This window comes from Geotrypetes seraphini, chromosome 6 (assembly GCF_902459505.1).
Source record: "Geotrypetes seraphini chromosome 6, aGeoSer1.1, whole genome shotgun sequence".
NCBI classification, from domain to species: domain Eukaryota; kingdom Metazoa; phylum Chordata; class Amphibia; order Gymnophiona; family Dermophiidae; genus Geotrypetes; species Geotrypetes seraphini.
Genome location: NC_047089.1, coordinates 172,136,061 through 172,164,003, shown reverse-complemented (window position 1 = coordinate 172,164,003; position 27,943 = coordinate 172,136,061). Strand labels below are relative to the sequence as shown.

The 27,943-nt window shown below is 43.4% G+C and overlaps 1 protein-coding gene across 4 annotated transcripts in view; it reads right to left on the bottom strand.

The window, feature by feature from the left end:
* Positions 1 to 27,943, bottom strand: part of MID1 (midline 1) — a 505,597-nt gene that overhangs the window by 65,900 nt on the left and 411,754 nt on the right. For all 4 annotated transcript variants that reach the window (XM_033949016.1, XM_033949015.1, XM_033949019.1 and 1 more), the window contains 2 exons: positions 15,685 to 15,792; positions 7,912 to 8,060 (listed from right to left, as the gene is read on the bottom strand). In XM_033949016.1, coding sequence (XP_033804907.1) covers positions 7,912 to 8,060; positions 15,685 to 15,792 — 257 coding nt within the window. The remainder of the gene's footprint in view (positions 1 to 7,911; positions 8,061 to 15,684; positions 15,793 to 27,943) is intronic.

Genomic DNA, 27,943 nt, shown 5'->3' with positions numbered 1-27,943 from the left:
CCCACCCCGCCCGACGCCCGATTCACCCCCCCCAGCAGGACAGCTCGCACCCCCACCCCGAACGACCGCTCGCACGCGCTCCCACCCGCACCCGCATCCACGATCGGAGCAAGAGGGAGCCCAAGCCCTCTTGCCCGGCCGACTCCCCGACGTCCGATACAGCCCCCCCCCCCGGCAGGACCACTCGCACCCCCACCCCGAAGGACCGCCGACTTCCCGACAATATCGGGCCAGAAGGGAGCCCAAACCCTCCTGGCCAGACCGCTCGCACCCCCACCCCGAACGACCGCTCGCACGCGCTCCCACCCGCACCCGCATCCACGATCGGAGCAAGAGGGAGCCCAAGCCCTCTTGCCCGGCCGACTCCCCGACGTCCGATACATCCCCCCCCCCGGCAGGACCTCTCGCACCCCCACCCCGAAGGACCGCCGACTTCCCGACAATATCGGGCCAGAAGGGAGCCCAAACCCTCCTGGCCACAGCGACCCCCTAACCCCACCCCGCACTACATTACGGGCAGGAGGGATCCCAGGCCCTCCTGCCCTCGACGCAAACCCCCCTCCCTCCAACGACCGCCCCCCCCCAAGAACCTCCGACCGCCCCCCCAGCCGACCCGCGACCCCCCTGGCGACCCCCACGACCCCCCCACCCCCCTTCCCCGTACCTTTGGTAGTTGGGCCAGAAGGGAGCCCAAACCCTCCTGGCCACGGCGACCCCCTAACCCCACCCCGCACTACATTACGGGCAGGAGGGATCCCAGGCCCTCCTGCCCTCGACGCAAACCCCCCTCCCCCCCAACGACCGCCCCCCCAAGACCCTCCGACCGCCCCCCAGCCGACCCGCGATCCCCCTGGCGACCCCCACGACCCCCCCACCCCCCTTCCCCGTACCTTTGGTAGTTGGCCGGACAGACGGGAGCCAAACCCGCCTGTCCGGCAGGCAGCCAACGAAGGAATGAGGCCGGATTGGCCCATCCATCCTAAAGCTCCGCCTACTGGTGGGGCCTAAGGCGCGTGGGCCAATCAGAATAGGCCCTGGAGCCTTAGGTCCCACCTGGGGGCGCGGCCTGAGGCACATGGGCCCAACCCGACCATGTGCCTCAGGCCGCGCCCCCAGGTGGGACCTAAGGCTCCAGGGCCTATTCTGATTGGCCCACGCGCCTTAGGCCACACCAGTAGGCGGAGCTTTAGGATGGATGGGCCAATCCGGCCTCATTCCTTCGTTGGCTGCCTGCCGGACAGGCGGGTTTGGCTCCCGTCTGTCCGGCCAACTACCAAAGGTACGGGGAAGGGGGGTGGGGGGGTCGTGGGGGTCGCCAGGGGGGTCGCGGGTCGGCTGGGGGGGCGGTCGGAGGTTCGTGGGGGGGGCGGTCGTTGGGGGGGAGGGGGGTTTGCGTCGAGGGCAGGAGGGCCTGGGATCCCTCCTGCCCGTAATGTAGTGCGGGGTGGGGTTAGGGGGTCGCCGTGGCCAGGAGGGTTTGGGCTCCCTTCTGGCCCAACTACCAAAGGTACGGGGAAGGGGGGTGGGGGGGTCGTGGGGGTCGCGGGTCGGCTGGGTGGCGGTCGGAGGTCCTTGGGGGGGGGCGGTCGTTGGGGGGAGGGGGGTTTGCGTCGAGGGCAGGAGGGCCTGGGATCCCCCCTGCCCGTAATGTAGTGCGGGGTGGGGTTAGGGGGTCGCCGTGGCCAGGAGGATTTGGGCTCCCTCCTGGCCCGATATTGTTGGGGAGTCGGCGGTCCTTCGGGGGGGGAGGGATGTATCGGACGTCGGGGGGGGGGGCATCAGGCTTTCAGGATGGGGACAGACCTTCAAGGGGGGACAGTGCACGGAAGTCAGGGGGGGTGAACGGAGAGTCGGGACAGCGCACGGAAAGTCAGGGCGGGCGAAAGTAGCGTCGGGCAGCATGCGCGGTATACCCGTGAGCGCGGTATACCAAAGTTTTTGTACATATCATCGTGATTTCTGCGCGCTATACCCGTGTGCGCGTTTTATACGGGTGCGCGTTATTTGCGTGAAAATACGGTAATAAATAACTTTACATTTCTTCTTAACCTTTTATTTTCTTATTTGTGCTTTTATTCCCTCCCTATTGTTGTAATCCTGAAATATAGAATTTGATACAGAATGTAACCCTTTAAATATAGTTTTCCTAGTGTTTCATGATTGTAAGTTTTTGTAATTATGTAATATTATTTGTCTATGTAATAATTACCCCAAGTTTTTATTTATTCATTATTGTTTGTATATCGTCTAGAATGTAGAATAGGCGATTAATCAAATTGCATAATAAACTTGAAACTTGAAACTTAAACAGGTAAGCAAGTGACTGGCCTTGATCAGTCACTTTTTTTGGATCGCTAAAAGAAATCCCTTTTTATTTTTTTTTTTTAAACAACGGGAAGCCATGTTAGAGAATCAATCGCTTTGCTAGTTTATATGGCATTTCAACATTATTGAGATTATTTGCATGGTCGGATTAGAGAATGAGCGATCGTGAAGAAAACCGTGTGGTGAGCCATTTTTTGGCATCGGATTGGTAAAGGCAATCGTCGCTAAACCAGTCAAAACTGATTTAGCAAAGATAGTTAGATGATCTGAATGGAATGTGCAGACATGAATTCCGAGGAAGTTAACACCCGCTCTCTGTTCCTCTCTGCATTGCTAAGAACACAAGAATAGCCTTACTGGGTCAGACTAATGGTCCATCAAGCCTAGTAGCCCGTTCTCACAGTGGCCAATCCAGGTCACTAGTATCTGGCCAAAATCCAAAGAGTAGCAATATTCCATGCTACCGATCCAGAGGAAGCAGTGGTTTCCCCCAGGTCTTTCTGAATAACAGAAACCTTTCTTAAAACCAGCTATGCTATCCGTGTATAACTTGCATAGAATCTATGGTAACCATTTGGCTAGGTCTGCAGTAGCTTTCTGCATCAGCTCCTCAGTTTGCCTAATATGCATTGTCATTTCATGTTTTTTGATGTAGAGGATTACTATCAGGGTGACAAAGCTCAAGATGGCCCTTGCATTGTTGTAGTCAACTCTTCAAGGGCATACATTTTGCCTGAAGCCCGGAGCCTGTGCTGATTTTACTAGCGAGAGAGGAACTGAAGGTCAAAGCTAAGTTCAGTTCTTGTTTAACACGATCTTGGAATGCAGGAATCGAGAATGATTTATATTGACTACAGTCGCCAAGTAACGGGAGTTTTGGAAAATAAGTAACCAAGCCTAGCTCAGAACAATAAAACTATTGTCTGAAAAGCAATTCGTGACAGATGTACTGAAGGGTTTATATCTGTTTCAGAGCTTTTGAACTGATGGAGAATAAGGTATTGAGAAAACATTACATGCAATTTAAGGATTAGTAACTCATAAACTATTTTTTCTATTTCTAAAACATTTCTCCTTTCTTTTCTGAACAAATGATATAAGGCACTATGGAACAGGTTTTTGGCTGCATTCCCTCATAAAAGTGGCTTAAGGTGTCTGAACAGGTTGACTCAGGGAGACTAATTGGCCAATTCTATCATTCAGAATGTATAATCCACTCTGTCAGGGATATATTCCAGATCACAGAAATATTAATCAGTTAGTTTAAAATGAGAGATTATTATGGTACTAGTAAATGTTCATAGGCACTTTCACTGAAAGAACAGTCAATGTACTGCACAGCTATGTCATTTCAGAAGCACTTGTGCAGTCATATCTTGGATGGACAGCTCTGAACTATCTGTCACAACTCCTAGAGAGCAATTAAACAAAATATTATTCTTTGAGAGTTACGGAAGGGTAACCTGAGGAACACAGCATCACTGTAAAGAGATCTTACTCAAGCTGCAGTGCAGCTGTGTTCACACGTGCGTTTTAGTACAGCAACAAATGGTCATTCTCTCTAGACTAGGTTTTGCCATCGTTCAATCAAAGGGAATATTGGAAAGTATGCTTGCCTTATTAGATCAGTAGCTAGAACACAATGGCATGGCAAATACAAGGGAGACAGTTGCTTGTTACTCTTTTCAAAAATACTTGGACTAGAGGGCAATTAAATCCTGGAATTCGTACAGAGAAGAGTGACGAAAATTATAAAAGTTTTGGGATGACTTCTCTATGAGGAAAGGCTAGGACTCTTCAGCTTGAAGATGAGACGGCTCAGGGGTGATATGATAGAGGTCTATAAAAAAACTGAGTGGAATAGAAAAGGTAGATGTGAAACGCTTGTTCACTCTTTCCAGAAATACTAGGACCAGAGGGCAATTAAACTCTGGAATTCGTTGCCAGAGAATGTGGTGAACCAGTTAGCTTAGCAGGGTTTAAAAAAGGTTTTGATAATTTCCTAAAAGATAAGTCCATTATTGAGATGGCTTGGGGAAATCCACTGCTTATTCCAAGGATAAGTAACATAAAATCTGTTTTACTACTTGGGATCCAGCTAGGTACTTGGGACCTGGGTTGGTCACTGTTGGAAACAGGATAGTGGGCTTGATGGACTTTTGGTCTATCCCATTATAGCAATTCTTATGTTCTTACAAATCTGGCACTTGGCACTTTTTGCTTTTCATTAAAACAACAATAGTAAAATACCAACCTTTTATTCTTCAACAAGTATGGATTCATTAAAGGCTTTAGCCACAAATGCTAATTACAAACATCTTAGCAATCAACCAAATACAAACATTTTCAAATCTTAACAATGTACTATTGCATATCAGCTTGGTAACACTTAACTTCTTAAAAGTTTACACATCTTATCCAGCCTCATTATCCTTATTCTCCTGAGGAGGTGCCGTCCAAGCTGCCCCCTACCATTAAACCACATCTTTTCCTTGACTATTTAGTCCATGCCTCTTCTCATCCCATCTAAGGATGGGCCCCATCCATCCAAGTTATTCTAACATGCCAATGCCACAAGGCCTCCATGCCATCCAAGCAGGGAGACATGCCTCTTTCACTGGTCTTATTACATGTTTATGCCATGCTATATGTTACAACAATATATTTCATTCTCACCAGTATGACTTTTTAGCCGGATGCTATGTACCCGCCCAATTTCAACACCTGTCAAGGCCCGGGATAGCAACACCTCGCTTGTCCCGAGCACCCCGAATGTATTACAGCTGTGGCCCTGCTCCCACCATAACAGCTTCTATGAAATCTTGCAGTGTACTATTAAAGTTGTTCAATAAATATGTCAAATGGAACTGTTTGCTGGACGATTGTCCCCCCAAACGTAATGAAAAATGCTTCATCTACTTTTAAAGCGGATTTATTTAAATGGGCTACTTTTTCTTTGATTAAGGGGCTGTTTCCTGATGAATTGGGTCAAATTTTGGTTACCCCTATTCTTAAAGATCAGAAGGTATCAATTGCCACGAAATCTAATTATAGACCCATAGCAAGCATTCCTTTGTTTACCAAATTACTGGAAGATTTAGTTCATTTAGAATTAGTAAGTTATTTGGATAAATTTAATATCCTTAATGAACATCAGTTGGGATTTAGAAGAGGATATAGTACAGAGACCATCTTAACTTCAATGCTTGATTATCTTTAGCAAAGGCACTAGTGCAGGGCTACCCAAGTCTGGTCCTCGAGATCTACTGGCAGGCCAGGTTTTCTGGATATCCACAATGAACATGCAATGAACATGAGAGAGATTTGCATACCAAAAAGGCAGTGCAGGCAAATCTCTCTTATGCATATTCATTGCGGATATTCAGAAAACCTGGCCTGCCACTAGATCTCAAGGAGCGGACTTGGGAAGCCTTGCACTAGTGCCTTAATTCTTCAGCTAGATTTTAGTAGTGCCTTTGATCTAGTAGATCATGAAATATTGTTGAGTTGTTTAGACACAATAGGACTTTCAGGAAGGGTCTGGAACTGGTTTCAAGGTTTTTTGAAGAAAAGATCTTATCAAGTGATTTGTGATGGTAACTATTCTCATTCATAGAGCAACCCATCTGGGAAGAAAAATGGTTGACTCGAATATAAGTCAGGTGGCTTAATATTCAAGTGTCCTGCCTGCCAGGATCTGCACCCAGCACCCCTTTCCTCCCCTGTCAGGCTCTGCACCTAACCCCCTTCCCTCCCTCTTCTGTCAGGTTCTGCACCCAGCAACCTCCTCTGTCGGGCACTGCACACAGCCCCCTTCTGTTCCTCCCAGGCCCTCCATCCTGTCCCCCCTCCCTGCCCTGTCCATCATACCTCCTCTGCCGCTGGAATCCCTAGTGGTCCAGAGGTGTAGCGGGCATGAGCGAGCTTTCCATGCTCCTTCCCTGCTGCTAACCTGGTCGGTCACTGCCATGTGTTATGGTTTTAGCCGCTGAGCGGTACAGAGCAGCAGTGTGCTTTGGTGCTGCTGGTTGGTGCCAAGTGGCTTCCTGAATGGCTTCTGAATGGTTTTGCTATTTAACACACTTTGGGCTCCTTTTACAAAGCTGTGTTAGGCTTTTTTATTGCCAGCCGTAGCGGTATTACCTCCGACGCTCATAGAATACCGGTGATAAAAAGCCTAACGCGGCTTCGTAAAAGGGGGGAATTGTTAATCCCTTAACACATGCTAGTACCTTTCCCCCTTAATGTGTGCTCAAGAGGAAGATTGCAGGAAGGAGAAAGGGAATTACCATCACACTCTGGGATGTATTCAATTAAAACAGAAAGGACAGAATGGAAAGAACAACAACATTCAGTGTGTGTCCAAAATTGATATGCCTACCCTACCTCCTAAAGGAGGAAAATTGGCACCTAGGAGAAAGCTTTATAAGAAATCCAGAACTGAATATTGTAAAGAATCTAAGAATTAAAGCTGCTGTGGGTAATTTGGATTTGTGAGGACTGCAAACTACCGTATTTTCACCCATATACCGCGCACCCGTGTAAAACGCGCACACGGGTATAGCACGCGGGGAACACAAATTTATGTTAAAAAATTTTAATATAGCGCGCACACGCGTATACCGCGCATGCTAAAACCTCCTCCCGCCTACTCCGAACCGGCATCCTCCCCCCCGCTCGCTTACCCGAGAGAGCATTTTTTTTTTCATTCGAATCCGGCATTCCCCCTGCGAACCGGCATCCTCCCCCCCCGCTCGCGTCACCCCTCCTCCCCCGCGATACTACATCCCCCCCATCTCTTACCCGATTGGGCACCGGCACCGGCACCAGCACCAATGCACAGGATGTGCCAGTGCCAGAAGATCCTCCCTCGTTGGGTTGGGCTGGGCTGGTCTGGGCGGTGCGATGCGAGAGAGATCCTCCTTCTTCCTGCGCCGGGCTGGACTAGGCTTTGAGCATTTGCGCATGCTCAAAGCCTTCTGGTCTCGCTCTCTCCGAGATAATCTCGTGCATTGGTGCTGGTGCCGGTGCCCAATCGGGTAAGAGATGTTTTGCGGTGCTGGGGGGGGGATGTAGGATCGCGGGGGATGGGGGGTGACACGAGCGGGGGGGAGGATGCCGGTTCGCAGGGGGGATGCCGGATCGGATTGAAAAAAAAAAAAGTTGTATAACGCGCTCACACGTATAACGCGCATGGTTATGCACGGTTTGTAAAAATCGTGTATAACGCGCGCATTATATGCGTGAAAATACAGTAATCTGGTTTTAGGATATTCACAATAACTACACATACACTACATGGACTCTTTCTCTACTGTATACAGATATGTATTTATTTATTAGGATTTTGTTCACACCTTTTTTATCAGTAACTTGAGCATTATATTCAGGTACAGTAGGTGTTTCTCTGTTTTGAGAATCCAGGCCAAAGCTCCTTCTTGGGGAACAAAATAAGGATAGGATGTCTAAAGCACCTTTTGCATATGTTCTGAGAATACTTTAGTAGCCAGTCTGCTATATTTGATTCTACATTGTGGTCTCCTCAGTTTAAAATTTACTTTTTTTATTTATTACTTTTTTTTTTACCTTTCAGTGATATTTTTAGCTGTTTGTAGAAAACGGGCATGGTCGTTCTCCTTCAGAGACTGCTCAGCTTGTGAAATGAGAGACGTCGAGCGCTCGATGCACTGTTTGCAGTTAGATATCTGCTGTGCCAACTTCCTCAGCCTCACCACCTTAGGCAAAAAGAATAAGAAAAAAGATTTAGGAACATTATATTGATTTAACACTAGCATAAACAGAATATTAATTTCACCAGTTCAGCCACCATAAAAGTCCTCTTTTAAGATCTCCATTACATACTGCACTGTAAAAGCCACATGCTAATTAATTTACAAGAGGAAAGTACATTTCTTTCCATCCTTTAGCTCTTTCCATACGTACAGAAAAAAAAAGAGTAAAGAGTCAAAACAAGCACAATAGATTTATTTCCTTTTAGTGAATATCATTTCCTTGCAGTCTTTGGCACCAATGCTCAAAAGCATGCTCTAGAAGTAAGACTGGAAGTAGCCAGTCATACTTGTAAGGCAGCTCAGCCTCTGATGCACAAAAGGGTTCTTGGGAGTTTCTATCAATCGTGGTAGCAGCCACCGAGAACACCCATCTCCTACCATGCAAAAAATTCCAGCTGGTCTGGAGCTGCAGTTAAGTTGTTTGTGCGAATGTGTATGCCTTAGCTATGGTGAGAATGCAGCTGCCAGACACGGGACACAAGGTCCCCTTGGTTTCTGCACCCCCTCCAACTCAATGCCTCCCCACCCACCCAAAAACAAATGGCAACTCCCTCCTGCCACCCCCCCCGGACGCCCCCTCCCCATACCTTTAAGGGAGCAAGAGGGATGCTCAATCCCTCCTTCTCCAATGCCTCCCGCAATGAGTCTGAGGCCTTAGGCCCCACCCTGGTACATCATGTGATGCACGAGCAGGGCCTACGGCTCTGATTGGCTCAAGCGCCTCGGGCTCCTCCCTCGGTAAGCACCTAAGGCCTTAGACTCGTCGCGGGAGGCATTGGAGCAGGAGGGATTGACCACCCCTCCTGCTCCTTAAAGGTACTGCTCCTGCTCCTTAAAGGTACTCCTTAAAGGTACTGCTCCCCATCCGGGGGGGTGGGGGGGGTGGCAGGAGGGAGTTGGCATCCCTCCTGCAGTTTGTTTTTGGAGGGCCATCGGTGTGAGGGGGGCATGAACGTAAGGGGGGGGCTTTAGTGCGGGGGGTGGGCATCGGCACGGGGAAGAGGGTTATAATTACAGGCTGGCAGCGTTTTACAGAATATATAAAAAAGGAAGAATTCCTTTTTTATGCATTCTGCAAAAGCGCCATTGCCAGCCTGTGGTTTTAAAGGGCAGGAGAGTCAGTAAGAAGTGAAGCGACTGGTCCTCAGCAGTCACTTCACTTCGGATCGGCAAGCCCAATCGGTCTTCCTTCTTCTATTTAGTGAATCGCGTCCCTGCCTACTTTGCATGCACGGATCAGAAGTGAATAGCAGGAGAGGTTAGTGAATCGGGTCGGAGGTAAATCGAGTAGCAAAGGGGTCGTAAACCGATTGGTACACAATCTGTTTGCTTTGTGAATCTAGCTCTTAACCAGATAAGTGTTATCTGGTCATGAATGCTGACCCCTTAATGAAAATCCGAACATAAATTTAGAAATTCAGTCCTGGTAAATTTTCAGGTCAGTTTAAGAGCCTAAATTTCAAAGTTAGGAGCATAAACACAAATTTTGGCCTCTAAATCCAGTTTAGGATCATTAACATATGTGTAAGAATAGCTTTTATACAAGCAAGTGATCAACTGCACTGTAAAATAGATTTACTTTAACATTTGCTACACTGAATACTGCTGTGCAGAATGATTGAATAGGCCATACAAGAGAGATAGAGAAAGAACTGCGTGGCCTTGGTAACGCTAAACATTTTGAGACTCATATTTCTAGGGTCCTGCCCCAGGTTCTCATATGTACTCTGTCATTTTGCAATTTGCAGAAATTCCTCTACTGACATTTCACCTCTGAGAAAAGTGGTTTTCAAACACTTCAAAGTCTGACATTACCTACATTTCAAAGCTAATTGGATGAGCTTGACAACTAAGTGAAACATTTACAATGCCCTGAACTCTTATTCCCTGTTTAAGCTAACCCCCCTCTTCTGAAGCTTCTCTTCAGTAGGAATATCTCTTATCTAATCAGGTGTTCTTTGATGTGGAGGATAGTTTTATCTTGAACAAGGTGCCTACACTGTGAAGGCATATGCACAAATGTTGTGCCTGTTTTATAAAAGTAACATTTTACCTAAGGCCCGGATTCTCTCGTGGCACACCCAGAATCTCTTCGGGACATACCACTGTGCCACGGCACACAGTTTGAGAGACACTGTTCTATATTGTAATACCACAAGACGAAGCACTAGATACATTGAATGAATGTGGTGGATTACGATGAGCACCAACAGATTTTTTGATAAAACTTGCAAGAATAGCTATGCAAAAGGTTTTTTTTGTTTGTTTTTGAAGGAAAGTTTTATCAACAAACATTGGGTGTAGCAATTGGAACCATAATGGCTACCTCCGTCATGAATTTGTATATGGCTCACTTTGAGGAGCAATGGATTTTGAATTCTCCTTATAAACAGCACATTCTACATTGGATCAGATTTATTGATGACATCTTTTTCTTCTGGCATGATGACGGATCTTGAAGATTGTGATGACTTGATCAGACACAGATCTTATTTTTGGATGTGAAACTGATAAGGAGTATACAATAGAATACAATCTTTATTTCTTCCTTCTTCCCACTAACTTTCCGACTCCCCGAAATTACCTGATTTCCTCTTTATTATTTCCTGGAAATGACCAGATATCTTCTTTTGTATTCCACCTTCTATAACTCTTTTGTAACTCGCCTTCAACCACAAGGTAATGGCGGAATAGAAATCTCTAATATAATGTATTTATATACCACCAATATCTCCATGAAGTTCACAGGGGTTTACATAAATAATTATGAAGATACAAATTATTAAAATAGTATTACAATATTTATAATTATATTTAATACCAAATTCTTGAAATAGATAGGTCTTTAGGTCTTTTTTTGAAAATCTTAAAAGTACATTGCTGGTTAATATTATATTATATTATATAATATTATAGTTGGTAACATTTTCCAAAGTTTTGTTGCTTGACAAGCTCATGTGGAGTTAAAAGATCTATTGTATCTTAAATTCTTAATGACTGGATACCAAAAAGTGTCATTATTTCTCAGATTCAATGATTGATTATTAGATAAATTAAAGAGTAGAGGCATATAATCTGGAGTTTCTCCAAAATGTATTTAAATAGTATACAATAGAATGATCAAATTGAAACCACTATTTTTAGGAAAAGTACTGATCAAAATACTTTTTTTTACATTTTAGTAGCTTTCATAGCACACATCTTAAAACAGACTTTACCAGTTTCTCAGTTTTTGATGTATTGCAGGATATGTTCAACTCAAGATGATTTCAGGACCCAAGCAGCGGAACAAAGCACTAGACTGTAACAGCGAGGATACTTGATACGAGTGATTAGAAAAGCTTTGAAGACCCGGATGCATTAAAACTTCTAGACACTTTCTAAATATTTTATTGATTTGCTGTATTAACCATACCTACATATTGTTCCCAATCTTGATCAGCCCATTAGACAAGACTACCCTTTTATAACATTTGTGAATTTATTCCATATTCTATAGAATTTTACTTTGATATTAATTTCTATCATACTTTGAGCTATGTAATAACTGGGAATACAGCCGCTTGTTCTTATTACTGCTGTTTATTTCTTATTGGTTAAGATTTCTTTTGTAAATCTGTTGAAAATCTAATAAAAAAAATTTTTTTGGGGAAAAAAAGAAAAGCTTTTAAGAGGGCCTTGAATGTGGATAGTGATCTTTTATTAAAAGAAGGATGAAAATGTAGAAGGCATGGTGACTTGTGAATTTAATTTTGATCAGAGGACACAATTGGGACATATTCTGAGGAGACAATGGCACCTGATCTCCATGCTTCCAGCATTTGCAGGAACTTGGTTAAGGGGTGCATATAGGAGAGGTTCAAATTTTAAAGAAAATGACTACATCTATACAATAGGAACAGACATTTACACCTGCCACAGAACAGGTGCAAGGGTGCAAATTTATACAAGAACATCTGTATCATACCAAGGGTAGTTCAGAGAGCCTATGGGGCTCTTTTACTGTGTTATGGCAAAATCTGGACTTAGCTTGTGCTAATGCAGGAATTTTCTACATGCTAAGTGTAGATTTACCATTACAGTATATTAAGGAATTTTCCAATTAATATTTTGGATGGAAACAAAAAGAAAATCCAACAGTTCTGCAGTGGATTGCAAGTAACAAAAACAAAAAAGGAAAACTGCAGAGATGATGCACAAAAATCAGGAATTTTATTAAAAGAGTCAACAAATGTTTTCCAAATAGTTGTTTTACAAATAGAACACCGGGACCCGACACAGTCCATGTTTTGAAGAAACACTCCTTCCACAGGGGTCCTAGATGCAAATTGTACTAGGTATAATAAAAATCAAATGGAAATACAAACCATAAAACATGTATTTCTCAAAAATACATGAAGTATAGCTCCCATAGGAAACGCTGGCCATCACAGAGCTGTTTTTTTTTTTTTTTTTTTACTATCAATAAATATTTTATTACTAGTCTTTAAGCCCATTACATTAACAGGTGCTAGAAGAGATGTGTGTGGCTGTCTTTCTTTCTCTCTCTCTCTCTCCTTGGCTGCTTTCTGTCTGTCTGTCTGTATTTCTTTCTTTCTGTCTTTGTATTTCCTTGGCTGTCCACCACCATCCCTTGCCTTGTCCGGCAGCAGCCCTTCTCCCTTCGTTTTCGTTTTACCCCCCCCCCCCGTCCAGCAGCAGCCCTTCTCCCTTCGTTTTACCTCCTCCCTGTCCAACAGCACATCTTACCTGATCTCCCTGTCCAGCAGTAGGCCTTCTCCTTTCCCTGCTCCCCCTGTCCAGCATCCGCTAGCCCGGGCAGCCTCGGGGCTTTTGCTAGGCCGGCCCACCTCGCAGTATCGAAGTGGGCCGGCCTAGCAAATGCCCTGTGGCTGCTGTGTTTGCTGGTCCGGGGGTGAGAAGAGGCGTCCAGGTAGCAGCAGCGCAGGAGTCAAACTGCCACTGCTGCTCAAGCTGCCCCACACGCCTCCAATCGAATTCGGCACGGAGGCAGACATCACGGCGGCAGGGAACACAACCTCCTAAGTGCGCATACACGCTTAGGGTTTTATTATAAAGGATAACACATATAACAATTTTATTACTCCTCACCCTCTGGAATATATTTAATAAATCTCCATTCAATAATCAAACCTTAAAGCATCATATCACAACTGAGGCAGACACCTCAGCACCATAGAAAACCTAGAAAATGTGTTCAAAGTCCACTGAAGATCAGTTCAAATTTGGCTTCCATTGTACTTATTACACTCCTTCGGCTTCAAGCCAATGATGGTTGTATTAATGAAATGTCACTGGTTTGCCTCTAATAATTGCGGCAAAGATGTATTCAGCCAGCCCAATCATGGCAAGATAGTATTCCATCAGCCCAGCCCGACACAGCACTGCGTTTTGCTAAATTAGCGTCATCAGGAGCTGAAACCGCTTCAGGTTTTCAATTTTTATACATCCGTAGCATCTTAAATCCTTTTACTTTGTCATGGTGCAACAACAACAGGGACCCAACGCCTCTGTCCCTGATCAAAGGAACAAGCCATTGTCATCGTTATACTGTAAGGGGCACATGTTCAAACCCCACTATAAAGCTTTATTTTTTGTAAATGTGATCTTTCCGGGACCTGAATCTATACCACTTCAGCTGTTATTGCTCACTGGCAGGCAAATTACTGCAAAACCCCTTAAAGCATTTTATGGTAAACCTTTTTTCCACAGGTTAAGTGTGCGTAAGAATGCAGTGCATTTTAGAAAAAGGGACCACGAGCTATGTTTCCTCTAAGCGGAGCGCATGAGCAATTGCTCATACATTCTAGGGGCATCACTCACAGATTTTACATGGTCACTCACAAAAATACTTGCAAATCTGGAAAATTGTTGGTTTTTAGAACTTGTTGCTCAACCAAAAAAAAAAAAAAAATGTTTTAGAACTTGTCACTCACATGAAAAAAAATGTGCACATACCCGGCCAATCCTTAGAGGAAGCACTACTCATGAGCCTTGTAAAATTAGGCCAAAAATAGGTGTAAAAAAAAAAAATTTAGGTGCTTTGTTACGAAATTAACCCCCTAAATATCTATCATCAAAATACAAGTTTAAACTCTCCCATAATCTTCTGAGAATAAAAGATCTCTTTCAAAGTCAGTCCATGGCAGAAGAATAGCCTCCATTAGAATATCTTTGTTTTATTATTTGTACACTTGTTGTAAGATTAAAGAATGAATAAAGAATTTTAAAAAAAGAAAAAAGAATATCTTTGCTAAATAATTTAATCTCGTCTGGAATGAAATACATATATGGAAAACTATGCTACAAAAAGTGACAGGCATCATCTCACTAATTAACTGCAAAGTTCATATAGTCTGTCTTTATGTTTATTATCTTGAGAAATACCTTTGATAAGAATCAATGCTGGCTTTGTGAATCTAGCTTGCTAAGTCATGCTACATAGACAAAAATGTCTCAAAACATTTCTTCATAAGCTGAAACTTCAAAAAGATGTCAAGAACCTGAATCATGTTCAATATCTTCTGAGTGATAGCCGATGGTTTACTCAAATTTGAATAGAGAGTAGTCATACAGGAATGAACACCAGGGCTGTTTTTTTGGTGTTAGGTCAAAAGCGCGCCGGGACAAAGGCGCGCGCAGACAATTGAGCGCAGCGCGGAGGCGCGCGCCACAGAAAATTACAGTTTTTACGGCTCTGACGGGGGGGGGGGCGTGGGGGAGGGAACCCCCCCACTTTACTTAATAGAGATCGCGCCGCGTTGTGGGGGCGTTGTGGGGGTGTGGGGGTTGTAACCTCCCACATTTTACTGAAAACTTCACTTTTTCCCTGTTTTTAGGGAAAAAGTTAAGTTTACAGTAAAATGTGGAGGGTTACAACCCCCCCAAACCCCCCACAATGCCAGCGCGATCTCTATTAAGTAAACTGGGGGGGGCTCCCCAACAAAAACCCCCGTCGGAGCCCCTAAAAACTGTAATTTTCTTCGGCGCGCGCCTCCGTCTTGCGCTCAGTTGTCGGCGCGCGCCTTTGTCCTTTGCGCAGTTGTCTATGAACCGTTTTTTTTTTCTTTTGGTGATTTCTGTATATTTCAATATCTCCTATTGGCACAGCAGTGCGTATGTGTACATGCTAAAGATGGTTCTAAGAGGTCCTTGGTTCTACAGGATGTGCTGCATTTCTCTAAGGGCATGTTTATAATGCTGTGAGTAAGCAGGGCTGGCTCAACCATTAGGCATGACTTGTGGTTGCCTAGGGCAGCAGCTTTTAAGAGGCTGACAAACCCAAACCATCAATGACAATTGTTTACCTGCAAAAAATGATCATGATGTCTGTTTGTGCACTTTTATTGAATTGCTGTAGGATACTCATGATTATAGAGCTTAACTATCAAAATGTTGGAGGTGGGAGAAGATGGACTAAGGACCTGAAAATTAACTAATGGAGGTTTAAGACTGGTGGTTCATCAAGGTAAGTTATATAGTTCAATGACAGATGTTTAATAGGAAAAACTGCTGAATCTGAGAGCTCCTGATGCAGAGATCTTACCTTCCCTTCTTTGATTTTTGTTCCGATGATTTGTCGTCTCTGCTGGATGATTTCAATGAGTTGCTCACTTTCCTCCATTAACTTGGTCTCTTGCCTTGATGCATTCACCTACAAAACAATGAACCGATGGTTATGGAAACCGATGGTTATGGGATTTTCCTTTTTCATCTTGTACATCCGGTTCTGAAGTATGGAATGAAATGACCAACTCCAACTTATTTATTTTTAAAAAACCAACCTTAAGAGCAATCAGCCAGTCAGTTATAAAGGCTGATCAGAATTTGCTCTGGAACTATGGAAAAATTTATTTTTATTATTTATGCATAACTTTTAAATAAATACAAGTAAATACTTGACCATTGCAAATACACTCTACACTTTAACGGTGGTTAAAGCTACAGCCTCAGCACCCTGAGGTTTTGGGTTCTTTGTGACCCTGGGCAAATCACTCAATCCCCCAATTGTCCCCAGGTACATTAGATAGATTGTGAGCCCACTGGGACAGACAAGGAAAAATGCTTGAGTACCTGAATAAATTCATGTAAACTGTTCTAAACTCCCTTGGAGAACGGTATAGAAAATTGAATAAATAAATACTTGATCATTGCAAATACACTCTCTCTAAAAGAAAATAATAGTAATCACAACATTTAAGACAACTTCTTTGGAAACATTGAAAGAGTATATTTAACCACATTTCAAGGAATCTAAGAAATAAACAGGGGACAATTTAGGGAAAATGAGAAGGTAGGAGAAACCTTGCCATAAACAGGCAAACAAAAAGAAAACTCTCCCAGAGCTGGGGTAGTGTTAAATACTCAACAGTACCCCTGCTCTGGGAGAGTTTGCTTTTTGTTTGCCTGTTTATGGAAGGTTTCTTCTACCTTCTTATTTTCCAGAGCTAATATAGGAGAGGACATAACAACTTACACTGGGGTGCCTTGTGTAGGTGTCTAACAGCGCCTAACAAAAAAATAACACCGATCCACCCCTAACCATGCTTACATAATATTAGGCTCCTATCACCCAAATAACCTTAATTTTTTGTCATTAGGGGCTTGTTAAAACTCATTGATGATACCATTAACTTTAATTTTGAAATTGATTTTTATTATTGAAGGTGCCTACACTTTAGACACCTACAGCCCTTATAGAATGCCCCCTCCCAACTGCCTACGTCTCTCCCAAATCTTGCGTTAGCATATATACTTCAAAGGGAATTTATACATTTATATTCCTCCTTACCTTGAATATTCTCCTTAAAAAAAGAGAACTTTTTGAGTGTTGATGCTGTGCTAGAGATTTTTTTGAGAGATAAACGTTAACCTTTTACCATGTTAGACAAAGCGCATATGAAAGGAGCTTTCAACAGCCTGAATTAAATATTAAAACTCTAAAGGCTACACAGATGTTTCACAATGATTGTAGTGTTTTAGCAACATCAGCCCTCTTTAAGAAAGTTTCATGGCAACCATACATCCTTCACTTCTTTGATCTGTAATTAAATGTAAAACAAAAGGAAACCAAGCCAGGTTATCCGAGTTCAAAATTCAGTGACCATCTGCTATTGTGGAAATAATTATGGAAACATTTTGTGGCTCACTGATCTCAAAATAACTCATAGTACCCGGAACAACGAGCTTCTCTCAAAAAAGGGGGTAAATGGTTATGATGGGGTTGTTGATTGGGTTATCTTGTGTAGGTATTGGGATGCACATTCTTCACCAGTGATTCTTGGATTCACTGAGTTGTGGGGAGGAGCTATTCTAAAATTGTAAAAGAAAATAGTCTCACCTCTCTTGCCACTTTCATCCTTTTCCTCACCCTTTATTACTTCTTCCCTCCAACCTCCTGCTAACAAAGCGCCAGAAGACGATCTTACTCCTAATTCTTACCAAGCAACTGGAATCAACTACCCTCACAGAAGAACTCCTGAACTTTAGGAAAGCAATAAAAATGTACCTCTTTGACTAATCCCTTGCCTATTCCTTTATAAGGAACACTGAAGGAAATGTATATTACTTTTAAGTAACAATGAAAGAAAAATGTACATTAGAACTAGATCCTCTGTATAGGTAAGTTCAGATATAAACATAGAAACATGATGGCAGATAAAGGCCAAATGGCCAATCTAGTCTGCCCATCGACAATAACTATTATCTCTTCCTCTCTCTAAGAGATCTCACATGCCTATCCCACGCCTTTTTGAATTCAGATGCCATCCCTATCTCCACCATTTCCTCCGCGAGACTGTTCCACACATCTACCACCTTTTCTGTAAAAGAGTATTTCCTTAGATTATTCCTGATTATCACCTCTTAACTTTATCCTATGCCCTCTCATTTCAGAGCTTCCTTTCAAATGAAAGAGACTTGACTCATGCATTTATACCACGTAGGTATTTAAATGTCTCTATCATATCTCCCCTCTCCCACCTCTCCTGTAAAGCAGTGGTTTCCCAACCCTGTCCTGGAGGACCACCAGGCCAGTTGGGTTTTTGGGATAGCCCTAATAAATATACAGGAGAGAGATTTGCATATAATTGAGGTGACAGGCACGCAAATCTGCCCCATGCATATTCATTAGGGCTATCCCAAAAACCAGACTGGCCTGGTGGTCCTCCAGGTCAGGGTTGGGAACCATTGCTCTAAAGTATACATATTGAGATCTTTAAGTCTGTCCCTGTATGCCTTATGATGAAGACCATGCACCATTTTAGTAGCCTTCCTCTGGACCTACTCCATCCTTTTTATATCTTTTTGAAGGTATGGCCTCCAGAATTGTACACAATATTCTAAATGAGGTCTCATGAGAGTCTTATACAGGAGTATCAATACCTCTTATTTTCTACTGGCTTATACCTCTTCCTATGCACCCTAGCATCCTTCTAGCTTTCACCATCACCTTTTCAACCTGTTTGGCCACCTTAAGATCATCCTTACAATCACACCCAAGTCCTGCTCTTCTGTCATGCACATAAGTTCTTCACCCTCTAAACTGTACCATTCCTTCAGGTTTTTGTAGCCTAAATGCATGACCTTGCATTTCTTAGCATTAAATTTTAGCTGTAAAATTTCAGACCATTCTTCAAGCTTCACTAGGTCTTTTTTCATGCTATTTTATTTATTTGTTCTATTTTCTATACCATTCTCCCCAGGGAGCTCAGAACAGTTTACATGAATTTATTTAGGTACTCAAGCATTTGTCCCTGTGTCCCGGTGGGCTCACAATTCACACCATCCGGGGTGTCTACTCTATTGCAGATTTTGGTATCATCCGCAAAAAGGCAAATCTTTGCCCTTCAGCAATATCGCTTATAAAAATGTTAAAAAGAACAGGCCCAAGAACAGAACCTTGAGACACACCACTGGTAACATCCCTTTCCTCAAAGCGATCTCCATTAACCACTACCCTCTGTTGTCTTATTTTGTTTTGTAAATGCATCAACTGTATCCTGTCTTGACAAGTCAGCCTGAGAGCTCATCTTGACAGGCACAGATAACACGGGGCTGGAAGCCTGAGTGTGGGCCCGTTGGGATTGGCTCCCGGAGGGTTTAGGGGCAGAAGTTTTGGGGAAAGTGCAGTGCGATTGGCCAGTTTGTCTCCTGCTTTGTGGGACAGTGAGGATAGGTTGCAGTGGGTGAAGAAGGGGCAGGACTTTAGGCTGCAATGGCTACTTCGGGACCAAGGTTTTTCGGGTCTGTATTCTATGTATGTTAACCTGTCATGTCTTTTTTCTATGTATATTAACCTGCAACCCGTTCTGAGCTCGTTGGGGAAAATGGGATAAATTTCACACAGTTCCTCTCCCTGTCCTCATCTGTTTGTTTTTTCAGCCACTTATCTTTGTATCACTGTGCATTAGTACTATCTGATTCAGGAAAAAAAAATTTTGATTCGATTCAGCCTATTGAATCGAATTTTTGATTTGATTTTTCTGCCCAATTGGGTATTTTTTTTTTTTTTTTCAAACATCCTGGTAGTCTTATTTTATAGCCTCTTTACCCTCTCCTACCCACACTGGCACTGTGGTGTAAACAAAATAAACAAAAAAGACTTTTCCCCTCTCTGTTAAATCTTAGCTCACGTTCGCGGTCTAACACCAGCTCTGGCAGGATTCACATTTCAAATTGTAATTACAAAACAGAAAATAAAATTATTTTTTCTACCTTTTGTTGTCTGGTCATTATTCAAATCATGTTGTGGTCCCAGGCTCTGGTTGCCTTCTGATAACTCTTGCCAGGGTCTCATTCTTTCTTCTTCCCTTCTATTTCCCTTTTCTCCCCCGGAGGTAAAGTAGAGTTAGAGGGTTGGAATTAGTGAAAGACTGGGGAATAAGGGAAATGAGAAGTGTGGTGTGAGAGACAAGAGATAGAAAGCTGTAGGTGGACAGTAAAAAGAGGGAAATTGAAGACTATAGAGTAAGAATGAAGAGGGGCAGAAAAATAAACTGAAGAACACCGAGAGGAAAAAAACCTCCCCCACCACCACACACATGGGCTCGTGCTGGTCTGGAAAGCAAGACGCACAGTCATTGGATTGATTTTTAAAATGTGTTTCCTGGACCTTGCTGAGGATACTGGATTGGCAAAATATGCTTTTTACTTTCTGAATTTTGCCGCTGCAGGGTAGCTCTGCCTCCTTTCTCCTGGCACACCCAATGAGAGGCAGCGAACTCTCCCTATGCCAGAGATGATGTCTGAGAGTACAGGGGAGAGCTGGATAAGGGAGCAGAGCAAAGCGAAGGCCGTGCTCCTTCTGGGCAACCATCATGTTACCAGTGGCATGCTCGGAGGGCCATTACTGCTGGCATATCTCCACTTTTTACTTTCTTCCTGACGGGAAGTTCCTCACGAAGGAGCAGGAGGTCACGAGGGAAGCCGGAGGATGCTGCAAAGAGCATCTAAGCACTGCAGCACTTCCCGACTGGCCCTCCCCTCTCGCCCCTAAAGCAGCAGAGGCAGTGGATGGCCAGCAAGAGGCAGCGCTGCTGCTCCTGCTTTAGGGGGCGAGGGTAACTGAATCAGCAAGGCTGATTTTTTTTTTTTTTTAATGAATCGATTCAAATCAATTCACCCAATTTGAGTTGGTGAATCGATTCAAATCAAAAATTGGGCAGCACTACTGTGCATGCCTCCCCCAGATTGCATTTAGTTCTGCTGTTCTCTCTTTTTCATTCCATATGTGTTCCCTCAGCCTCTCTTCCCCTCACAATTCTTTAACAACACTGCAGATCTTCTCTGTTGTGTGCTGTTAGTTCATTGCTCAGATTCTTTAGCCAGTCAATAAGCTGCAGAGGAGATAGGACCAATTGCTTTTGAGACATCAATCTTTAGTTTGGCTCTTCCCTGCAGCCTACTGGCTAGCTAAGGTTCTTTAGGAATGTCTGACCAATGGGCTGCAGTTATCTTTGTATCAGTTTTAATTTCAGCTATGTTCTCCCTTTTACATTCCCTATCTCTTCCCTCAGCCTATTTCCCTCAGAACCCCTTTGCTACAGAGAGTGCCTTAGGAAATGGAGTACTTCAAGCAGTCACAACTGTGTGTTCCTCCTGCCGTGATGGCTCAAGGATGTTGGGCCTATCAGTCAGGAAACCTATTGACTGCAGCACACTGTTCCACAGTTGCAGTCTGGTACTCTTAACAGTCTTTCTTATTGCATTCCAAACCTCACTCTGGTGCTCTGACAGTCTTTCTCAGTGCATTCCAAACCTCACTCTGGTGTTCCAATACTACTACTATTACTTATTTCTAGAGCACTACCAGATGTACAGCGCTGTACAGAGTCATGAATGAGACCGTTCCTGCTCAAAAGAGCTTACAATCTAAACAGACAAGACAGACAAACAGGATGCCAGGGTGGGAGATACAGTTAGGGGGGATGATTAATCTGCTGGCTAGGGTGGTGTGCAGTGGCGAGTAGAGTTATAGATTGAAGGCTATATCAAAAAAATGGATTTTCAGTCTACTTTTAAACAAGGTAAGGTGAGGGGCGTGACAGATGAACTCAAGTATTTTATTCCTGGCATACAGGGTAGCTAGATGAAAGGAAGGAAGTCTGGAATTGGCAGCGGAGGAGAAGGGTACGGAAAAAAAGCAGCTTATCTGAGGAATGGAATTCTCAAAGTGTATAAGGAGAGATAAGAGCTCTAGGAGAGCTATTGAGGCGATGTGGCATGAACACACTTGTAGGTTAGTAATAATAGTTTGAAGTGTACATGTGGAGGCGGATAGGGAGCCAGTGAAGTGATTTGAGGAGAGGGGTACGGTGAATATAGCGAGGCTGACAGAAGATAAGTCATGCGGCTGAGTTTTGCACAGATTGCAGGGGGAAGAGGCAGTTCATAGCCATGCCTGTTTTGACTTTAGTTGACACTAGCCACCATGCTGTAGGCGTGATTCCGGCACCTACCTGACAGGTATTGGCACCTCCTTTCTTTTAACGAGTTTTTAATTGGTTTTAAATGATGTTGTCAATTACCACACCAATTAAAGCAATTAAGTTAGGCGCCGGTCAGCTCTATCAAGCCACCTACCAGCGCCTAACTTACGGCACCGTTTACAGAATATGGGCCTGAAAGCTTTGTATTTTAAGTCACTCACTCAATGTCAGGATAATTCTACCTTGCCCAGCACCACACTTTGCATGAAAACATATCAATGCTCCAACAGTAATTGGAGAAAATTGCTAATTTCCTAAATCTTTTTCCCTTGTAATTTCCATAAGTTGTGCTTGTCGTAGTTTATCGTGTCTTTGTTTTTTTTTTCCAGAAAACCTAGGCTATCTGTAATACTATTATTTACCCTTATAATCAAGTTTTATGTGTGTGTGGGGGGGAAGGGGGGGGGGTCAGTGTGTTCTAGAATTTCTAATTCTATAAGGGGGGGGGGTATTTTATTCTGAATAATCAGCACCAGTGGAAAAAATTGGTGCTAAGTGCTATTCCATTAGGAGGACGCTGGATTGAACATCTTTTTAGAACACTGCTTAGAGCTGGTTGCTGGTATTTATGCCAACTGAAACCTGTTGTGAAATGCTGGCACCCAACTCATGGTATTTGTGCACGGGTGCTATTCTATAAAACTGGCATAACTTTTCAGAATGCTCCTGCCTCTCCTCTGTACACCCCCCCCCCTTCTAAATTGTGTGTTAAGGGTTTTGGGCACCCAGTCATATAAAATAGTATGCAGACTGATGTGAACACAAATCCCAATTATTGCCACTTGATTGCAATAATTGATTGCTAACATATTAATTGCTAATTAATGGCTCATTAATCAATTTATTTGTACACACATCTTTGCTCTGCGCTGAAATTTCAGCGTCCAAACTTGAGCACCATATATAGAATCTGAGGGCAAATGTATAATATTCTAGTTTCTTTTTTAAATGGTATTGGAAAAAAAATTCCATCCTTGACTTGCATTTGGCTGAAATGTTTCATAGGTTGGAAAGCAGTGGCACTCATTTTGTCCAAAAACAATGAAGGAGGGGAAATGCCATCTCTTCCTTTTTTCATTAACTGAGCTCTTTAGGAAATAAACTCTGCAAATGTTCCCTCCAGGACTAAGTCAGGCAGGACAAGCGGCAGTAATTAATGAAAGAGTAATAACTCCTCTTGCCTCTTGACAAACATTCACCCTTCTCATACAGCTAAGTTTGATTACACTGAACACAAAAAATCTGGGGTCATATTGATGAAAGGATGATTACTCAAACCACAGAAAAATCAGTTCATACATAGAAAAGATCCTTCAACCATTGTTGTCAACAACATTCACATGAAAAATAATAATAAAAATAATGGTGATAATGAATGATAATAATAGATGAGTTGCACTTCCTTCTGTTTGTGTTCTTAACTCTGTTTCCAGGGCCGCCTTATACATTTGTTGTTTTTCTCTCCTTCACTTTCTGCCCTACATCCATCTTTGGTATCAACTTTTAACATTCAACTTTCTTCCATTTTCCTGCTTCCTCCTCAAATCTATCTACTTTTCCATGTCTTCCCTTCCCATCTGTCCATGTACACTATCTCATCCCTCTGCCCTTCCCCACCATCCATGTGAGCCACCTCCCCTCTTTCTTCTCTCCTATTCCCATCTGTCCATAAACAGCATTGCTTCTATCTTTCTTCCCTTCTCCACCCCTCCCACCCCTGTGCATCATGTCTTCCCTCTCTCTCTCCCCTTCTCCTCCATCCCTGTGTTCAATCTCCTCCCTCTCTTTCCCTCTCCTATAGTCTGACATCTATCTTCTTCCTTTTCCTCTCATATAGTCTGGGATCTTTATCCTCTCCTTCACAGAAACTGCCATCTCTCTCCCCTTCTTCCTTTTCCTTCTGTCCCCTTTGTGGTTGGCATCTCTGTTTTTCCTTTCCCCTCCCCCTGCCTCAGTCTGGAATATCACCCTCCTCCTTCCTTTCCCTGATCTGGCATCTATCTCTTCTCCCCTCCCCCTTCCCCATCCAGTGGTCTGCCATCTCTCTTCTTCCCTTCCCCACCTCCCATGGTCTGTTATCCGTTAACTGCCCCTTCCCTTTCTTCTCCTGGCGGGTCTGGCAGCTTTCCTTCCCTTTTCTCCTCAGTCTCATGGTCCAACATCTCTCTTATCTTCCCCATGCTATTCCCCCCCCACACCCCACGGGATCCGATGCTTGCTCACCGTTCTTCCTAGCAGTGGTGCTGTAATTCTTCGGGTCACCGGCAGCGGGAGTGAAATAAACATGCTGCCTTTGGCAACCCAGAAGCTTTCTCTCTCTGCCTTGGCGGGAACAGGAAGCAGTAGCAGAGGAAAAGCTTTCGGGTCACCAAAGGCAGCGTGTTTACTTCACTCTTACTGCAAGCGGCCCAAAGTGTTAGAGCAGCACCGCTTGGAACGAGAATGGTGAGGAAGCACCAGATCTCGCAGAAGGGGAATGGGGACTCTGGATAGAAGGTCTCCACGGGACACCATTGGCTTATGGACCTTGCAATGAAGACCACTGCCATAATGGGTCAGACCAAAAGACCATTTGGCCCAGTACCCAGCTTACTCCAGGAATAAGCAGAGTATTTTCCCAAGGTCACCCACACCCTTAAGCTATCTGTTCCAGAACCCCTTGGGCTGAGTACCCCTGGATCAGGCAGAAGCCATAGGAAAGTCCTTGAGCAAAGGTCTTCATGCTGCTCAATTTACCATTCTCCTGGCCAATAATTCGTACCTGGTCCAGTAAGGCATCCAATGGCATCCTTCTCTCACCGCTACCATCTTGTAAAATGACAACATCAAATAAGGCAGTGTTTCATAATATGAGAGGCACTGCCTTATGTGGCAGACTGAACCATAATGGTATATCTGTGCACATTTCTAGGGGTCAGTCTACCACATAAAGCAGTACTTCCCACACTAGAGGTCAGTCACCACAATTTGACCAGATGGGGGCAGTGAAAGAAGGATGCTGCTGGATAGTAAGTGTTGTTATCCAGGGGAAAGATCCATGCCAGGAGTTATAGAGGCTGTCTGATTGCCCCACTAATCTAGGGTACCTGGTTAAGGGGTGCACTGACTCAGGGTTTTCCTGGTAGTTAGTCCTGGCTATAGGAGTTGAGGAGAGTCCTTTAAGGGGCCTGGGGGTCCAGGGTCCATCAGGAAATTTTTGCTAGTGGGGGTAGTGGGAGAATGCAGGCAATCTGTGTAATCTTTTAAATAATGTCTCTGTATCTGTCAGTGTATTAGCCAATCCCTGTTAAGTGCCCTGCCATATAGAATAACACTCAATCAGATGTGCACGCAAGTTTTAGTGAATGCATATTAACATCAATAATTGGTTGAAAGCTCCCAATTATTGATACTTAAGAGCTTGTTAACTGATTAATTTGTGTGTATATCTTGGCAGTGCCCCCAAATTTGGGGCCATATATTGAATCTGGGGACAAGCCCTTTGGGGAAAAGCACCTACTATGAGGGGTGCTGAAAAGTTTTTAAAGTCCAACCAACCAACTTCCTAAATTCTGAGCATTCTTTTGTCACTATAGCTGAAGAGAGTGTCATCTTATTTCGTTACGTGCCAATTTCCAGAAACAAAATTCTATGTTTTGACTTTATTTCAGATCACTGACTGAACTATATCCACGTCATTCTCTTCTTGGTTGGGCTGAGAACTTTTCAGCACCTCCTCATATACCCGAATGCAAATTACCCTGCACTACCATTGAAAAATGTGAGCTAAATCATAATAAATAATCAAAATAATTAGATAGTGGAGAAAGCGAGCAATGTTGGAGCTTGAGGTGGAAGGGAGGAGAAAGGAGGAGCAATGATGGACCAGAGGTTGTGGGGAAGGAAAGAGAAGGAGCAATGTTGGACCCAGAGGGGGAGGGGAAGGAGAGAGGGGGAGCAATGTTGGATCCAAAGGTAGAAGAATGGAAAAGAGAGGGAGCAATGTTGGACATGGAGGGAGAGAGAAGGAGAAAAGTTGGACCTGTTTTTGCTTCAACTTATATATGAGTCACAATAGTTTTGGTTACTTTTAGTCCCAAAAATGCCTTTGACTTATATACAAGATCAACTTACACATGAGTACATACAATAGCTGTCACCACTTATTCCCCATGCATGCTGGATAATAGGGCTTTACTATATAAAAGTGTGCTAGCAAATAAAAAATAGAAAAATAAAATACGGTTATTATAATTTGGACTAGTGAACAGATCATTTTTTTCCTCCCATCTCTATGTTCCGCCAAAGGTTATCTGAATAAACAGAGGCAGCAGCAGAAGCTTAAATTTGAACACATAGTGGCAATATTAGTCACTATTCAGTTAAATTTGTTTAAGTAGGATCACATAATTGTCATAACTTAAAAAGGTAGCATTCATTAAAATTTAGGACCACACATTCTATGTCAATGGATAGCCCAGCTGAAAATATGTATAAAGATAAGAGAATTAGTTACCTTTTTATCTTTATGCAGAGACCTTCTACTAAATATTGACTTTATATCCATAATATTATCAGCTTAAGGAGTAGACTAGACAAGGATAAACATCTCAAAGATATGCCAGCGCTGCAAAATATATAAATATATAAATCTGTAGTGCATTCCAGCTAATGAAAAGAACTTTATTCACTGGTGGAGAGGGGGGGGGGGTGTCTCTACTTGCCTAAGCGAATGCTAGGAAACAGCAAAGGAATGCAATAGCTTCTCTATCAAATTACAGCAGTGACCAACAGAATTGTAGATGGAAAACTCTCCTCCTAATATTGAGTTGCATTGATCAGTTTCTTTTTTTTCTAAATGCTAGCCGTCACAGTTATAAAAAACCAAAACCAAAATAATACTAACACATTACCGGCAGTCACCCCCCCCCCACACACACACATACTTTTTTTACAAATCCATAGTGTATATTTTAGTGCTGGCCGCGGTAGTAACATCTATGACATTCATAGAATTCCTATGAGTGTCAGAGCTGTTATCGCCACGGCTGGCGCTAAAAATCGCACTATGGTTTTGTAAAAGGGGGGAGGGAAGCTTTGAGTTTGTTTGAATTTGATATAATTTTGCATTACACAGAGAGCTTTGATAGAAATGGAGGAGGTCTTTTTATTGCAAAAGGTGAAGTGGGGAAAATATAAATAAAGTAGTGCAAAAAAAATTTCACTTAAAGGCAGCTGAGAGTCTGCTCAAATGGAAGAAAAAGCCTCAGGTTTTTTTATGCCACAGAGGTAATTGCCTTTTAATTCCCTATCACTCGCTGTTGTAATGAAAGCGTGGCCCTGAAGCTTTTTCCTCTTCTTATTCTGCTGTATGTACTTTGTGCATTAAATATCCATTGTCAGCATATTTAAGTTTCTGTTTTCATTACATTGCACTGAGCCATCAATCAGGTCAGCCCATTTTCCTTCAATGCATTAACAGAAGCAATTTTTGTTTTATCAACAGAACTCCAAGTAAGTGCTACCAAGGCAATTCTACAAGATCGTACAAGATCCATACAAATGTAAGGAAGTTCTTCACCCAGAGAGTGGTAGAAATCTGGAACGCTCTTCCAGAGGCTATTATAGGGGAAAGCACCCTCCAGGGATTCAAGAAAGGGTTAGATAAGTTCCTGCTGAACCAGAACGTACGCAGGTAAGGCTATACTCAAATAAGACACTGGTCTTTGACCTAAGTGCCGCCGCGTGAGCGGACAGCTGGGCATGATTGGTCTGACCCAGCAGCGGCAATTCTTGTGTTCTTATCGTACCTAGAACTATGCACCACTTACATGTGTC